Source organism: Populus trichocarpa, chromosome 12 (genome assembly GCF_000002775.5).
Source record: "Populus trichocarpa isolate Nisqually-1 chromosome 12, P.trichocarpa_v4.1, whole genome shotgun sequence".
NCBI classification, from domain to species: Eukaryota; Viridiplantae; Streptophyta; class Magnoliopsida; order Malpighiales; family Salicaceae; genus Populus; species Populus trichocarpa.
The window spans coordinates 9681266-9698334 of NC_037296.2; the positions used below are offsets into that span (position 1 = coordinate 9681266).

A 17069-nucleotide genomic window follows, 5' to 3' on the forward strand; every position below is an offset into this window, starting at 1 on the left:
CTCAACAGGGTGTTTTTTTTTCAAAAACTAAATTATAAAAAATTACACTAAATCTTGGATCAATTCTGAATTTTATTTTTCTATTTGAGAGCCTTAAATTATTATTATTATTTATGAAAAATAGGTTTTTTTTTATTAATTTTCATAGCAAATGATAATTTATAAATATAATACGTGGATAAATTTCATGATATTTAAAGAATAATTAGTGAAATATATAAATAGAAGAGAGAAATCCAAATATGAAATATTCTTATTATTTTTAGTGAGTTATAAAATTAATTTTCTTCTCCTTTTATATTTATCTCTTCTTTTCTTTTTGCATAGATTTTAAAGTAATTAATAAGAAATTTCTAATTATTATCTTGATAATATAAAATCTTCACAATAAAAATTATTTTAATAGAGGGATGAAAATTACAGGATAATTTGTAGTAACTTACCCCTCTACTCTTAATATTCCATCGTTAACAAAAACCACAAGAAAAGGCCAAAAGCTAAAAACCAAAAAAAATACCACACAAATAGCAAGGGACCAAAATTTAGGGGAAAAAAAAACTCTAAATTATTACACCAACCTACGGGGGAGAAATAAAGAAAATAGACAACGAGGAGAACCCCAGCCAGTCTCTCTCTCTCTCTCTCTTCGCCCCTCCAATTTTCGTGTTTTCTCCCGAATCCTTAACCCTAGCAACTCCAGAATCCCCAATCTCCGGTCTGCTCGATGGCCATGACCTGAATCATCCAAGAAAAATCAAATTGAATCGCCCTTTTTTGGATTCGATCCGAAAATCCCTTTCAAAAAAGTAAAGAAAAGATGCCGTCTCACGTGGATCTGGACCGTCAGATCGAGCACTTGATGCAGTGCAAGCCGCTAGCTGAAGCAGAAGTTAAAGCACTGTGTGAGCAGGCCAGAGCGGTCCTTGTGGAGGAATGGAACGTTCAGCCTGTCAAATGTCCAGTAACTGTCTGCGGTGATATTCACGGTCAGTTCCATGATCTTGTCGAGCTCTTTCGCATCGGCGGTAACGCTCCTGACACTAATTACCTCTTCATGGGCGACTATGTAGGTCTGTTTCCCCCGTCTCCCTCTTTTTTGGCTAATAATTAGTGACTGAAATGTTTTTTATTTTTTGGGTTTTATTTATTTATTTTCCATATTGCATAATTCCACCTACCTGAGAATGAGATTATTGACTGGGGGACTATGTGGAATTGATGTAAAAAGAATATTAAGAGTGTAGTTTTCCAGCTTCTTTTAAGAAAATGAATGGCAATGTGGTTACTTTTTTTTTTTTTAACAAAGAAAGAAAGAGCGTAGAAGAGATGAGGTTTTTGCTCTTTACTCTGTTGCCCATGTAGTAGAGTTTGGTATTATGCAGGTTGAGTAGATTCTTAGGGTGGTTTCAAGCCCATTATTATAAGCCAGAATTTGTGGGACTGACTGATAGCTTAAATGTGAACAGTAAGCACACTGAGGCCACCAGGAAAGTGGCGCATATGCTTTTTTTAGATAATCAAAACAGGCTGAACATGTTATCAGTTAAACTCTCAAGTTGGCAGAACACAAATTATTAGAGACATTGTTATAACTTCAATTTACTTCTATTTTTATCATTAAGTCGTGCCAAATTTCTTTTACAATCTGAATATGCCTAAGTGGTTTTTTTTTTTAATACTAAACTTTTGTTTCTAAGCTTGTATGTTTTGTCTTATGAATTGTTTTAGTACTTTATGTATCAGAAATTGCCACCATGTTTATTTTTTGTTTTTTGGATATGCAGATCGAGGATATTACTCTGTGGAGACTGTCACTCTTTTAGTGGCACTGAAAGTTCGATATAGAGACAGGATCACAATTCTAAGAGGAAATCATGAGAGTCGTCAAATAACTCAAGTGTAAGAGTTTTGTTCATTTTATGTTCGTGCAGTTATGGATCAATGCTAATCTAAATTGGTGGGATAATCTATTCACCAAGTTGGTTGGCTAAAAACTGCTCTGACACATGTTTTGTCAAGTTAAAACTTTTTGATAGAGAAGAATATGTCGTATTTAACCATGCACAAACTTAAAATGTACCAGTGCAGATAACATGCATGGACTGTCTCCTTCTTTTTCTTGCATACCAGTCATTAGTTAAATTCTCTTACATTTGAAAGAGGAGGTGAAGCAGAGGAGAATGTCAGCCAGAAAGATGCAACATGCCAGTACTTTGGTGTTTTAGTTATTTCCTTACACTACATCATCATATCTGTGGTACGTTATCAATATCTCATTTATATCTCTCTTCAGGTATGGATTTTATGATGAATGCTTGAGGAAGTATGGAAATGCCAATGTCTGGAAACATTTCACCGACCTCTTTGATTATCTCCCACTTACGGCCCTAATTGAGAGTCAGGTTTAAATTCTAAAATTCTGTCTTACCCTGATTTATGCCCTTGATCTTGGCTTTAGTTTTAAATTAGCCCCATGTTCTTAGCTGATAACCATTTGTTATCACCTTGTAGATCTTCTGCTTGCATGGTGGTCTTTCCCCATCTTTGGACACATTAGATAATATTCGTTCCCTGGACCGTATACAGGAGGTACGCCTGCAGTGATCATGCTACTTTTATTGGATTGATATCTGCTAACATTTTTGCCATCTCAGTTTTATTTGCTTTCAAATTACTTATTCTCAGACTGCAAACCTTTTCCATTTGCATGTCAAACTGGTTTACCTGACGTGTCTTAGATAAGAAGATTATCAGGCCAAACCGGTTAATCTTTGTCCAAGCCATTTGCCTCCTATATCTGTCGGAGCTATACTTTCGCCACTGGTTTTATTTTATGTGAATATTGCTTATTTTCCTCCAGTTTGTGTGTAAATTTTCCACCCCGCATCGTTTATAGGTGTGGAGTTTGTGAAATTTAGCATTAAGCTTATTAATTGAAGTGATATCTAGGACAGTTTGCTTAGATTGAGACATTGCTCAGATTCATTTTAGAGAATTGAAGCAAATGCCTCTATCACTGCATATTCAATAATATGACTAAAGTAGCCTCTGTAAGCTGATTGCCATTGTTAATTTTGTGGTATACATGACTAGCTGGTATTGCTCACCTCATATATCTTTCCCCTTATTTTTGCCGTTTCATTTTGCTGCCTTATTTTTGTCCCATGATTAGGTACCTCATGAGGGTCCAATGTGTGACCTCCTTTGGTCTGATCCGGATGATCGTTGTGGATGGGGAATTTCTCCTCGTGGGGCTGGATACACCTTTGGACAGGATATCTCTCAACAGTTCAATCACACTAATGGCCTTGCTCTCATTTCTAGAGCTCACCAGCTTGTTATGGAAGGATACAATTGGTCCCAGGTTTGTGGACTCCAAGTGACTAGTATTTACTTACCCTTGAAGTTCTAAAATTCTGTCCTTATTATTATCTACTTCAAATATTTGTAGGACAAGAATGTGGTGACAGTGTTCAGTGCGCCAAATTACTGCTATCGCTGTGGGAATATGGCTGCAATACTTGAGATAGGGGAGAATATGGAGCAGAATTTCCTTCAATTTGATCCAGCACCTCGACAGATTGAACCCGATACAACACGCAGAACTCCTGACTATTTTTTATAATTTGCATAGCTTACCCTTGGTTGGCAAATTTTTCAAATTTATGGTTGTGGTTTTGTAGATGCATCTTACAGAATAGAGGATTTTGGTGTTTACTTGATGAAGAGACAAAGAAACATCGTTATTGTCATTCTTTTGGTCAGTTTTTGTTCTATGGTTTCTGCGTTCTTGTGAGTTTATAAGTTTACTTACGTGGTTTTTGTCTTGTATTTTAGGAAGTGAAAGAAACAGCAATAACAGTGCATTCATCATATAGTTTACACCCCCCTGGTTAAACAACTTCTGCAAGTGCTCGATGAAATTTTTCTTTTGAATTGTTGAAAATTGACGCGAGTGCTGTCATTGGAACTAGTTTCTTTTGATTTTGTTGATCAAAACACGTTTGTTTTATTTCTTGTCCGTTAGGATTTTAATATATACTGCCTTTCTATTGATTTTTGTTTTTTTTTAGTTACTTTCTGAATGCATATATACTGCCTTCATTGCGTCTGAACTTTAGTTCAATTTGTTGAATATCTGAAAATGGGAAAAGTTCATAAAGTCTGTCATTTTGGGTGGAAATAATGGAGATAATATCAACTCTACCCCCTTCGGTATTTTGGGGGGAAAACTGAAGTAATTTGTGGAAAACTAGCTTGGAACATGATCATGAGTTTAACAGGTACGGCTTCTTATTGAAATAACTTGTGCTTATTTTTGCATTTAAACAGTAGAAGAACCAAACTTGCCTTGTTGTCGACCTCTGCATTGCATCCCAAGTTAGTTCATTGTTCTGAATACAAATGATTCATGGTTATAAAATGGGGGGATCTATCCGTGACTTGCCAAACCTGGAATTTGGCCTAGATTGGATTTCTTTTTTAATTGGATTTTGTTGGATCAAAATGATAATGTTTTATTTTAAAAAAATTAAAATGACATTGTTTAGATGTAAAAAAAATTGGGTTTTGACTCATGGGTTGATCAGTTCTTGGACTAAATCTTATAACCATGGTGTTATATTAGGATGTGGTTTTAGTGCTAATTTAAATCTTTTTTGGACCTCGGATATCCTGGATGTAGCAATAGTATCTTTGTCTTCTGGATTTGGGTTTTGTTGTCGACTATGAATAATAATTGTTGTTTACTAACTAATGAGAAATTAAAAGAAGCTAAAATCTCTTTGAAAAACAATGTAGTTCTACATTTAAAAAACATTATTTATTAGATAGTGTAATCATGCTGTTGCTTTTCCATCTAAAAAACCTTAACAGTAGCTACGAATGATATTTAAATCTTTTCATATAATTTATTTGTCATTATTAAATTTATTAGAAATAAATAATTTTTTTTTTCTTAATTACACAGTGAAATAATCAAGCAAAAATTTAAACATATCATTAAGGAGCATTTTTGTATTTGTGACATGTATTGGTGGTCTAGTTTGTCGTCAGTAGGTCTTTTTTTTTTTTCTTTTCTCTCTACCCGTAAAAATTACAACTTGATCCTATTTATTGTTGGTATTTCAACTTCAGTTTTTATTCTTTTAATTTTTAATTTTTGTTGTTAACTCTTTTGTAAAGAAATTATTTGTTTTCAATTTTATTCTTCAATCTCAATTTACAAATATAATATTTTTCAATTTGATCTTTATTTTTTTTTCCATGGCTATTTTGTAAAAATTTTATTTGCTTTTAATTTTATCCTTCAATTCAAATTGATGGTAAGTTTTTTAATTTGGTCCTTATTATTTTGATTTCTATTTTTTTCTTGATCCTTTTGAAAAAGTTATTATTCTTTTCAATTTCAACCTTCAATCATTAATTTGTTTTTATTTTTCATGTCAAACTTGATCCTCATTCTTTTGAATTTTTCTTGATCCTTTTGCGAAATTGATTTTTTTTTTTCAATTTCACTCTTCAATCAAATATAAAATTTATTTGGTATTTGGATTTTGATCCTCATTCTTTTATTTTTTATTTTTTAAATTCTTTTGTATAATTGAATGTTTTTTAATTTATCATTTAATATTTGATTGATTAAGAATTGAACTTCATGATTTTCTTTTAAAATAGGGTGCTTCGGGTCTAGTGACTCGGATCATGAGTTTGAAAAGTTAATATATGTTTTTTTTTAAAGAAGACTTTGTAATTCTCTTTATTTTTTTTCGGGATTATTCTAATCTCATGATCTGGACCGCAGAATATCCCGGGTTGGCTCAATCTTAATTATCGAGATTACAAATTTGTCACGCTAACTCGAACTAGTTTTTTATGTTCTTTTTTTACCCGTTTTATTTTTTCATATTTAATGGGTTATGAAATGTATACATTATTTGTCCTTTAAAAAAAAAAAATTCTACTCAAGTTTTTTTAATTACTTTTCTAACAAGAGTTCATGTTAGAAAACTGATGTTTTCATGTACTCTTGTTGATTAATTATAACAAGAGTTCATGTAATCGCATAGAAGATCAGAGAAGTCATCAAAAGGATAAACTGGTGTTTGCAGCCAATATTAACAGGACATCCATGAAAGATGACAGTCTCGTTTACACAATTTCTCTCCTTTTTATTTATTGCTTATTTACATCTCTCCTTTATATCTCAAGTTGTTTCTATTTAATCCTTTTTCCTTTTGGCCGCGAGATATCCCGGGTTGGCTCAATCTTGATTATCGAGATTACAAATTTGTCATGGTAACTCGAACTAGCTTCACAGCAGGCATGTGAACTGTAGTGATGTTGCAAGATTGAAATCAAAGCATAAAGGTGCTGCTTGCAAAAAATCTAAGATTGGTCGAAAGAGATGATATTTGTTAAATCATGACAGAAGGCTATAGCACAACAGTAATTTTGGGAAAAGATAAATCACAGTATAAGTTGTCTAAAAGCAGTATTTTGCAGGGATGATAAGCCACTGAGCAGTTTGCTCATCGATAACGAAGATTCTTGCACTCCTGCTAGACACCACCAACTCTCTCCTGGCACCTTGGTAATTGTTTATGCCGATGAAGAACATATTTCTTAAGTTAAAAGAATCAAGTCTGCAGAATTGAGAACATGATTATTCCCGCATTCTGTCTTTCTCCCAAATTGTTTGAGATAGCTGGAGACATGATGACTGCCCAGTCTTGCTACTTTCTAGCCTGCCACAACTTGTCAAAATTAAGGATTCAATGTAACAATCTCCCATGCCTTACATAGATGCACCGTTATACATGATGTATAAAAGTGAAGAAGTGGAGATGTTAAATCATGACAGAAGGCTATGGCTATGATTTTCTGTACTTTATTGTAAATCCCAGCTTGGATCATGTAATCACCTTGTAGATCATTCACATTTCACATCAAATCAATCATGCTTGCTATTTTCAACCTAGTATCTGTCTTTTCCCTAGCTCATGGTATTAAAATCTGGAATCTGTTGCATGAGTTATCATTTTACCAATGTACTTGAAGTTCAATTATCATCATCTTGTTCTTGTTGTTGTACTCCTTGAGTTTGTGACACCAGACTATAATGTTAATTGATTAATACACCAGATATAAATTAAATATCTTACCTCCATAAGAGAGGGTATTGAAATCCAAAAGTTTCAAGAAGCTTCAAACTTCAAGGCCTCAACATCTCCCGGCAATGATTTTGCTGTATTTACATCCTAACAAAAAAAAAGTTCAAGCTGCCAAAGAAAAAGATCTACATTACTAACTAGTTAGCACCATAGAGGAAGCATGGTACCTAATGCCATCCATAGAAGATGTTTGGTAGCCTAGAAAAAAGGTGTATTAAACATTATTGAGATACAATGTTGAATATTTGCAATCAACAAAGAAAGAAATAAAAATCGATGCACATAGCATTCATTTGTCAAATGTGTTGTTGTCTATCAACTCTCTAAGATGAATTACAAAAGGCAAAACAAATACCATGAAAACGATTAGGATGAGTGTTATGCATCATGATCATCGGTTGTCACCAGCTGACAAATCTTCTGAAGACTATCAGATGTAACTTCACTACCATTTTGGAGTGTATGACCAGCAAGCTTCAAGAATCCACCTTCAGCATCAAGGTCCTTTGCTGATCCATGAAGATGTGAGGATTCTTTGACTAAATCTGCTTCCCTTTCTTGATCTTCCATACAAAAAAAAGTATCCTTAGATGATTTAAGGAAATGTGGAACTTATTCAGATACTTAATGGAAGCATCTATGCAAGTGACTTACCTGTCACTTTCTCGGAGTGGTTAACATCATCAGAACTAGACTGCGAGGAAAGATCCCCGTCATCTGATGAAACATGTACTTTCTTATCCCAATTGTTCAGCCGACCTAGACGATGAGGTTCTTGCCCTTGAAAAGCCTTCAGTGGTTTGTCTTCAGTTTCCCCTCCGTTCTCAACAGCCAGAAAAGATGGAGACTTACTTTGATAAAACACATTTTCAGCATTATTTTGCCCTTCTGTGGAGCTATAAGATGGGCTGAGACATTCGTATCTTTCGGTATAAGAAGAATGAGAGTCTGTTTTCAAATCATGACAATCCTCATCAATCTCATCTCCAGATTCCATAAAATCTTCTCCCATCAGGACACCATATTTTTCTCTATAAGCCACGAGCTCAGCCTCTAAAGTCTTGATTTGCTCCTCTCTCTTGGAAACTATATCCCTTGTTGCTTGCAGGGCCTCTTGGTCATACTCTGCCTGCTCCTCCATCATTCTCTGATACTGTAATGCCTCCATCTGAACAGCTGCCTTCTCTGCTTGCAACCGGGTGATCATGGCCATTGCATTATTAGCTGCAACAGCAGAAGCGCTTCTTTCTTCATCCAATTCCATGTATAAAGCCATCAGCGACTTGCGATCCAGACGAACCTGTTTCTTTAAATGTTGCAAAATTGACTCACCATCTACTTCATTTGATAGAGAAGCCCCTTCTATGGTCTCTGAAGAAAGTTCAGTTTTGTCGAGTTTCCTTGGAAACCTAGTAAATGCCCTAGGACTAGCGGCGGCTGAATCTGTTAGTGGGATTCCGAAAAACTTATTTCCTCTGGAAAATGTAGGGGTCCTTTCTTCATTCATATTCTCAGCTTCTGTCAGCAATGGCACCATAGCAGCTTTGACATCTTCCCTAACTGGCACAAAAAAATCCATCCACTAAATTAATGAGGTTGTTAAGAACTGAGTGATCAAAACCAAGAAGCAACAACATGCAGAGTACTAACAATTCAAGCACTGCACTTCAAGAATGTGCATTTTATAACGTGGACAAGTTTGATTTGCTTTCACTGAATCATACCATGCATATAAACTTTGCATAATCAAAGGATCTTTAAAGGTTGAGAAAAATTATTTAACCTGACCATATAAGAAGTGACAGAGAAAGCAAGAACAAAGTTAAACTTAAAACTAACATTGCTTATCTAGATGTGATGCATTCGAGGCATCTTCATCATCATGGAGCTCCGAGTCATTTTCTGAGAACTTGAGTTCTGTGTATCGCACATGAGATAAATCCAACTTGCGAGGGCCCTCATTTCTCAAAGTAACAAATGGTGCTCGGGGAGACGGAGCAGGAGCCTGTGAGAGCATGCCTGCAATCTTTCCCTTTGAGTAGGACTTTACCTTCAATGGTTCCCCACAACATGAACAGTACTGATGGGGGCTGCTCTTGTCAGCTGGCACCACGATGTCATTTCCTAAAGCAGGCAACCTCAAATGGATGTCACGATCATCATCAGCAAACAGCTCGATGTCCTTATGTAAAACCCCTGCAGGAAACTTGAATAAATCGCAATCTGATTCTCTCTCTGTAGCAAAAGAAAGAAGACACCCCTCACACATGTTTCGTATATCAGAAAGCTTCTTGTGGACATGACAGTAAGCCAGACATGAAACCTCCTTCTTGTGAGTTCCACATATGGATTCATTGTAATAAAAATCAGCATCTCTATGAACCAGGACATGATCAATCCTCGTGCAGAGCAAACAAGGGATTTTCAACTCAAAGAACTTGGCGAATTCGTTGGCAAAAAAAGCAAGAAACCCATCAATAAATAGCACAGCAATCAACACCCATTCGAGCACGGCATAGATCAAGAAGAGTGGGAGTTTTCCAAGTTCTTGTTCCACAAAACGTTTAAATGATCTCTTTGCCATAGCTATTTGATCCTAGAGTCAAGAACCAAAACGAGGAAAGAAAATATAATAATAAAATCTTAACTTGTATTCAGATGGATGCAAGGAGATAGAAAGATGGATGGAATATAAGGTCTGAAAGGATGATAAGATAAGAGATCATGACCAGGGAGTTGGTGAAGGAATCAACCAGACCGTGATCATGACCTTTCTTTCTTTCTGTAAATGTGTGAGGGAGAGGAACTGAGAGGAGGTGCTACGCTTTTAGTTATGGAAATTTGGGTGGCCATGGCTCTAAATAGCAAAACTTTGCGGGAGAATTGAGGTCTTGCATGCAGACCATATACCTGAATTAACGGTCTATCAAGCACTCCTCAACAAACTAAATCGATGGTGAAAAGGCAATGAATGTTAAATGAAATGCAAAAGGGAATGATCTGTCAGTTGCCTCTATCTTCAAAAACTGCTTGTTGATATTGTGGGGCTTAGAGCAGCAGGAGGGCACCTCCTTCTATAAAAGAGCAGCTGCATTGCAAAGTTGCTGATGACAGATTATTTTAATGAAATTAATATGCAATGTTTGGCTACTTGGAAGTTCTGTGAGATACATTTTGTGAAGAAAACACTCTGAATATGTGTCCACATTGTTTCGTGAGCCGATTTACAGTGTATAGTACAACGTAGAATCACCACGCCTCACCCTTTACTCTCCGGTAAAATATTTTTTCTTATATAAATAATAAATATAAATATTTTTATAATTTTTATTCAATTATACAATAATAAAAATAAACATACATATTAATTTAATTCAATAAAATAAAATAAAAAAACTACAAAAATGCACATATTAGAAATATTATATAAAAATAAATGTTTTTTATTTTTTAAAAAATTATCTATATAAAAAAATTATAAATGAATCAGAAAAATTTCTATAAAAATTAAATACACACAAAATAATTTAAAAAATTATACCCAAAAAATATTAAATAAAAAAATAATTACAAATGAGTGATATTAATTGAAATATAAATTCAAAAATTATTTTATTTTTTGACCCATGACAAAGAAAAATCCACGTGTGGATGGACCTTTAAACCCAAGTCTGAGTACCTGAGATTGATTTTATTTTTATTTTATATTTTTTTAAATGGGTAGACGACCTAAATACATAGATGACGTGTTGTTTGTAAGCTCAAATTCTGGCTATTATTGTGATAATAGATGATGTGTTGTTTGTAAGCTCAAATTCTGGCTATTATTGTGATAGCTAGAAAAACAGGATAGTATATCTTTACCCTAGAAACTTTTTTTAAAGCCATTTCAACCTAAAAAAACTTCACCAACATTTTTGGAATACTTACAAATTAACCTATTAACCCAAAAAGGTTCAAAAACTTGAAATCAAATCAAGTTAGATTTATCTTCATAGACTTAGATATATTTTTTCAAGTAATATTAGGAATCTAAAACACCACTATCAAACCTATCAGGAACTCATAGAAACTAAACAAATCTATTTTGATGGTAAAAATTGACTTGAACAACTTTTTCTCTCATCATTGGAATCTAACGATCCCTTTTTTTTTCTCCACTCTCTAACCATTGACTAAAAAATAATATTAAACTTTTGCATCAAAAGTGATTTTTTAAATTTAAAAAAACCTAAATGATATTATTTTTTAAATGAAAAAATCTAAATATATTTTTCACAGAATCTTTGATACACTTTTCTATGTTTGGGTGTCCGTGTTTTCTATAATAATAATAATTTAATATAATATGATGATTCATTGGCCGGGCTTCAATGGGTCGCTAAGCACTCTAATGGTAATGGGCCCGAGCCATGGAATAATGAATATGCCGATATCGGGCGGGTTATTCTAGCCGTTGAGAGTGCTGGGGGCACACAGCCCATTATGCTGCGGGGTTTGCTGGTGTAGCTATAACAAGGCTCCAAATTGTGCACCTACTCCAAACTAGAGCTTTTGGTGTACAAGTATCTACCCCAAGACAGCCATTTATGCATAAATCTCAAATTCTCAGTGACGGAACAGCCTACATAGACTGCAGTTCAAACCTAGTATAACAATCACAACCCCCACCATCTGAATTCATAGCCGAATAGCCAATTGGCCATCTATCCACTTCAGCATACATACCAATTTACTTGCTTGGTTTTCATCAACCACACCAACCACAACTGGTGCACTATAAATTCAATTACAAGGATTCTGACATGGAAGTGCCTTTCCGCTTCATAAAGATAGATTCGGCCTGGTCTCCGTTTCAGTATTATATGGATGTGATCAAGCCAACTGGTTTCCGTGTGGCAAATTTATTTTGGGTTTAAGATGAAGTTGCAAAGAAGTCAACACAGATAATTTCAATAAAATGTGCTGTTTCATACATTATATTAGATGAATGAAAGATAAATATAAAAACTAACACCGAGTTTCAATTTTGATCAGTGAATGAAGCAACTGGCTGGTCAGTGAACTCGTATCAGTTAGCTTGTAGCCAAAACATTCCCAGACATGTAAGGCGACATGCATCCCTGCACCTGAAAAGAATTCCAGTATTTAGATGAGATCTAAAGTGGAGAAAAATATATAAAACTGTCAATCTTTCACCAAAGCACAATCACTACAATGATTGTTCCTGTCATTTGGATTATGTCTGCATTAGCATGGTGCAAATTGTGCTGGACCTCTGTTTTCTTCATAGCAATGCAGATAAGATAAGTGAAGCATCACAGGCATCTATCTGCCTAGAACCAAAAGCAACTATTACACCATAAAGCAAACACAACCTTATATTGCCATTTGGTTGAAGGAAAACCATTATGGACAGATGAACAGATATCATGACAGTGAGAGGATGCTACTTCTTTTGGCTACGAAATGAATATGAAAGAATACATGTAACCTTTCTGAAGCTGGAATATACAGAATCTTAAGAAGATTCTTTTCAGGACACGACACCATTTGGCATACTATCATAGCTGCTGCATCCTACCTAACATCTTCCCATTGTGGAGTTTTCATCCATATTGCCTAGGTAAAACTTGCATTTGCCTTGCCTAACCTGACCTAGTAAATGATGTTCCTATTGTCATCTACTGGTCTAGGCAAGGGCTGCAATGTCAAGCCACAGGCATCAGCAGCCTTGCCATACCCAAGGCATAATCAGCCATGCCAAAACTTAGGCATGCAGTAGCCGAAGAAAAGTACTTTGAAGTCAAGACAAAATCACACTGCAGCCAGCACAAGGCGATTTTTCAGAGAAGGCAGGGGAAGGCAACAAAAAGTCAATATTTCAATCAAGCTATGCAACATGAATATCATCCTAAGCTGTGCATTCAAAACTAACAAGCATTTTTTTCTTGTTTGCAATGCCATGTTAATGAGAAGAAGACAAAGATGAATTGACTTCTATTGCATTAAAGCAGACAAGTAAACCACAAGAAAATAGATGAAGGGGGGACAGAAAGTTGACAAAACTAAGAGACACAGTTACAAAACAAACCAAAACAGTGTAAGAAACATATAGTGAGGCTGAACAGGGATCAATTACCTGCAATAAGCAAGTAGGAATATGGATAAATCCCTGCAGAAGAAGATCAACCTTTTCCAGAAGGATTGGCGGCACAGGCGAGATTAAGTAGAGCAAACCTTTGAATGTATCGATTCCCCTAACAATTCCTGGTTCAATAGAGGCATTCAATGAGGACAAAAACATGATATTTCTCAAGTACGATAAATGTTAATTTCTGGCTTACATTAGGACTCACTGATTTACTAAGAATACTGTAAGGAAAATAGAATGAAGGAAAATATTAAATGTAATTGACTAAACATGGCATTACAGCAAAGAAAAATGCCTACCAAGACCAACACACCATGGCATATTTTCTGGCTGTTTAGAACTAACCGCTAAACCAACAATGGTTGCATTCAAACTGTAGAAGACTTCAGTGTGTGGGACCTAGCATAAGAGATTTGAATTGTCAAAGAAATCATGATCATTTGACATTTTTACAAACACAAAAACCAAAATTCAAATTTTGCGACCTACCAGTGCTGATTTACATCATGGAAAGTTGTAACAGTGCACTTAATAAAATTAGAAAGGGGCGCAACAATAAAGAGTATTGGTAAAAGGTGTGCGGAAAGAGCAGCACAGCTGTTCATATGCCATGAACCAACCTGAGAATGGAGATGTCTGATTTTGATGCTTGATATTGGGACTTGATAAGGAGGGTGAGAGGCAAGAGCATTTGCAAGTTCCTTGATTGTGGTGATATTCAGGTTACTCGGAAAACACTGTCTGAAGTAAGCCATTATTCGTAAATCCCGCAGAAGGCGTGCATCCTTTTGTATTAGAACCCTGGCACAATATGAAAATAAGTTGTCATAAAGCAAGTAAATGTTACTTGTCATCTAAAACAAACTACATAATAATGAAATTTAGGAGCAGTATTAATGCATTTTAAGTAGTAGAATCTAAACAAATGAGTGGAAGATAAAGAATCAAATATAAAACACCCGAGAAATTGTTTCCAGATTATTGAGCAACCTATTGGAGAAATCTCTAGACAACCAAACACTGAAAACTCTACCGTAAACTTAGAAATAAAATAATTCAATGCACAATGGACGTGTTTCAACAGATATGAAGCTGGAAATTTTATATAACAACAACAACCAAATAGGTAAAAGCAGCACTTGCTAAATTTTCAGAGATCTAATTCTACAGGGACCAGCTAAGGCAAATAGCAATCTGTTTAAGCAAGTGAGATTGCAGTCAGAATATGATAGTTTAAGGGAAAACTTACGATCTATTGAAGGAGTCGTGACGAGTCGAATTGATATCAATTAGATTAACCTGCCCACCATAACCCTCATCTAGCCAGAATTTCCCACCTGGCAGATTCTTTCTCTCAGAAGTTGTGTTTATCTTAACCACATGGGTAGGGGCAATATGCCTCAACATATCCACCAATATATCATAACCAACTCCTAAAACACAAGAGATGAAGATCATATTTTGAAATGCATAAGTACCCGTGAAATAACACCAATGGTAAAGAAATAGTGCAAGATCAAGGAGATAGGGATGGAAAAGAAGAAAACGAAATAAATGATGTAAAGAGGCACACCTTTTACCCAACCATGTGTGTTTACAACAAGAGGCATTTCATTCTCCACAGGGCTATCACTCTTGCAGTACTCCTTCCGATAATAATCATATAGGGTAAATATACATTTCAGATAAGCCGTTGGATCTCTTTTCGAAGAAACATCACCAAAGAAAAAGCATCTAGGAAAAAGATTAAAACATTGAACCATAAACGACACAAACAAAAAACATTTTCCACAAAATCATGCTAAAAATGATAACTTCCCTGGATCAGCCATTAAAAGGTGATAATCAATTCCACCAAGTAAAATCTTAGAATCTTGATGGAAATTAAATAAGTTAATCATATGGGAGATGTTCAAAATCAAACAATAGATCAGTATGCATAACTAAACAATTATGCAACTGTAAATCCTCGAAACAACATCTCAAATATCCGTATACTGAAAAGGAAAAGGATTGTAACTAACACAATAAGTTCAATAGCCCATACCTCTCTGGTGTCTTCAAGCATGGAATTGTCAAATCTGATTTGGGAAACGAAAGAAAACAGACAAACTATATCAATTATAATGCAAAATGAGGTGAGATAAATCTTGAAAAGAAATCTTTGAAACTAAGGAATTCAAGGAACAAGACATATGGTAAGAAAGTACAACCCTCAAACAAATACCTGGAGTTAGTTTGTCAACTACAGTGAGGGATAAAAAACCAGGAGTAGTAAACTCGGGCTGCCCAACATCTGTATCCAAATAACCTACCCTTTTATATCTGCAAAAAAAAAAAAACTGTTCTCAATCGCCTATAAACATGAAATTCAGCTCCTGACACGCTTTATTAACTCCAATATTCAAAGAATAAGTATATGTCAGCAAACATAAATTATCTTCAAGAAAGACTTGATCTTTGATCAACGAAGCACACCCAATAGAGAATACAACAAAATACAAGACAAATTTGATATATGTAAACAATACCCAATAGTCCAAAATAATCGAATTCAAGCCAAGAAGAAAAAAGAAAACAATGCAGCAAACAAACAGCTTAAAAAGCCAAAATTTTGACCATAAATGCAACAAGTTTAGAACTTTCAACAGGAAAAGTTCACATAATCCAACTATTTGCTTCAAAAACCAAACGAGCAAACAAAATTCACAAAAGAAAAGGAAAAACATTGAGGAAAATAACCTTTGGAGAAGAATATTGAGAAGGTAACGAGAGAAGGTGGTTTTGCCACAGTTTTTGGGGCCACAGACAAGGGCAATAGGAGGTGGTGAAGTGGTGGAATCGTAAGCTACTGAGTCGGCAGCCTCTGACCATTCCTCTGATATATATATGCTTGGTGATGCCTCTTCCCTTTCTGTTATTGAAGCCATAGCCTTAGCTCTCTCGTTTTAGTTTTTCACTTGGGACTCGTTTATTTTGTTTCTCTGGTAATCTCTAACGGCTGCTTGTTTTATCTGCTTTCCAAGGAGAGTAGTTATGGTTTATATAGTTTCGGCACCTGCTTTGTGTTCTACATACGATTTTTGTTTGAGGCAGCCAAATGCTAATTTTGTGAGCAACTTCGCTCAGAATTGCCTTCGTGTGTCACAACGGGTGAGCAACCAAAATACCGAAGCAAGAAGAAAATTGGAAGACCCCTTAAAAAATCCAAAAATTTTTTAGGTCTGTTCAGTTTGAACCCTAAATTAAACTAAGGTATGAGAGGTTTTCCTTTTCTTTTTCTTGAATCCCTAATTTCCTTCCACAACCACCCTCCCTTCTCTGTCTTTGGTCTCTTCTCTCTCAAACTCCCTCACAATTAGAGATGGCAATGGATATTCATGGGATGTGTGTTGTAATATCCATACTCAAAATCAAATTCAAAATTATTGTTTATATCCCAACTCAAAACCCAAAGTGACAGATTTTTAATACCCAAACTCGATCGAGTTTTGGGTATTTATAACCAAAAACCGATAATTTCACTTTCTTTATTAATAGAAATAATTCACAACATGAGTTAGTATCAATAACCATTAAAAAGAAACCAACATTATCATGATTCGCATCAAGAATTTGAATTTTAGAAGAAAATAGAAAAATATAATAATAACAGAGTCTTTGCAATTTAAGATAATTGATCGTTATTGATTTATTGTTGTTTGTACACACTATTTTATTAAATTTAAATGCACCCTTTTTTC

The 17069-nt window shown here is 34.9% G+C and overlaps 3 protein-coding genes across 5 annotated transcripts; 1 reads left to right on the forward strand and 2 right to left on the reverse strand.

Moving 5' to 3' along the window:
- The first annotated feature begins 561 nt into the window (after positions 1 to 561).
- Positions 562 to 4056, forward strand: LOC7483459 (serine/threonine-protein phosphatase PP2A catalytic subunit). Of its 2 annotated transcripts, XR_002977155.2 has the most exons (7): positions 562 to 1070; positions 1785 to 1899; positions 2294 to 2402; positions 2512 to 2589; positions 3173 to 3364; positions 3452 to 3760; positions 3838 to 4056. XR_002977155.2 is itself a non-coding variant. In XM_002317971.4 (6 exons), the coding sequence occupies exons 1-6, from the start codon at positions 818 to 820 to the stop codon at positions 3623 to 3625; spliced, it is 921 nt and encodes a 306-aa protein (XP_002318007.1). In that variant the 5' UTR covers positions 562 to 817; the 3' UTR covers positions 3626 to 4056. The 2 variants fall into 2 exon arrangements, 1 of the variants encoding a protein (XP_002318007.1); XM_002317971.4 differs by having other exon boundaries at positions 3452 to 4056.
- Positions 4057 to 6393: 2337 nt separating this feature from the next.
- Positions 6394 to 10016, reverse strand: LOC7483460 (probable myosin-binding protein 5). Of its 2 annotated transcripts, none has more exons than XM_002318585.4 (5): positions 9012 to 10016; positions 7827 to 8732; positions 7528 to 7735; positions 7164 to 7280; positions 6394 to 6746 (listed from the first exon to the last, which is right to left on the reverse strand). In XM_002318585.4, the coding sequence occupies exons 1-3, from the start codon at positions 9754 to 9756 to the stop codon at positions 7551 to 7553; spliced, it is 1836 nt and encodes a 611-aa protein (XP_002318621.1). In that variant the 5' UTR covers positions 9757 to 10016; the 3' UTR covers positions 6394 to 6746; positions 7164 to 7280; positions 7528 to 7550. The 2 variants fall into 2 exon arrangements, with proteins under 2 accessions (XP_002318621.1, XP_024438085.1); XM_024582317.2 differs by having other exon boundaries at positions 6394 to 6755.
- Positions 10017 to 12098: 2082 nt separating this feature from the next.
- LOC7484766 (polynucleotide 5'-hydroxyl-kinase NOL9) lies at positions 12099 to 16704 on the reverse strand. Its single transcript, XM_002318586.4, has 9 exons — positions 16069 to 16704; positions 15554 to 15651; positions 15374 to 15407; positions 14900 to 15060; positions 14576 to 14759; positions 13947 to 14127; positions 13626 to 13725; positions 13315 to 13442; positions 12099 to 12301 (listed from the first exon to the last, which is right to left on the reverse strand). Exons 1-9 carry the CDS (start codon positions 16254 to 16256, stop codon positions 12248 to 12250), a joined length of 1128 nt encoding a protein of 375 aa, XP_002318622.3. The 5' UTR covers positions 16257 to 16704; the 3' UTR covers positions 12099 to 12247.
- Positions 16705 to 17069: the final 365 nt, after the last annotated feature.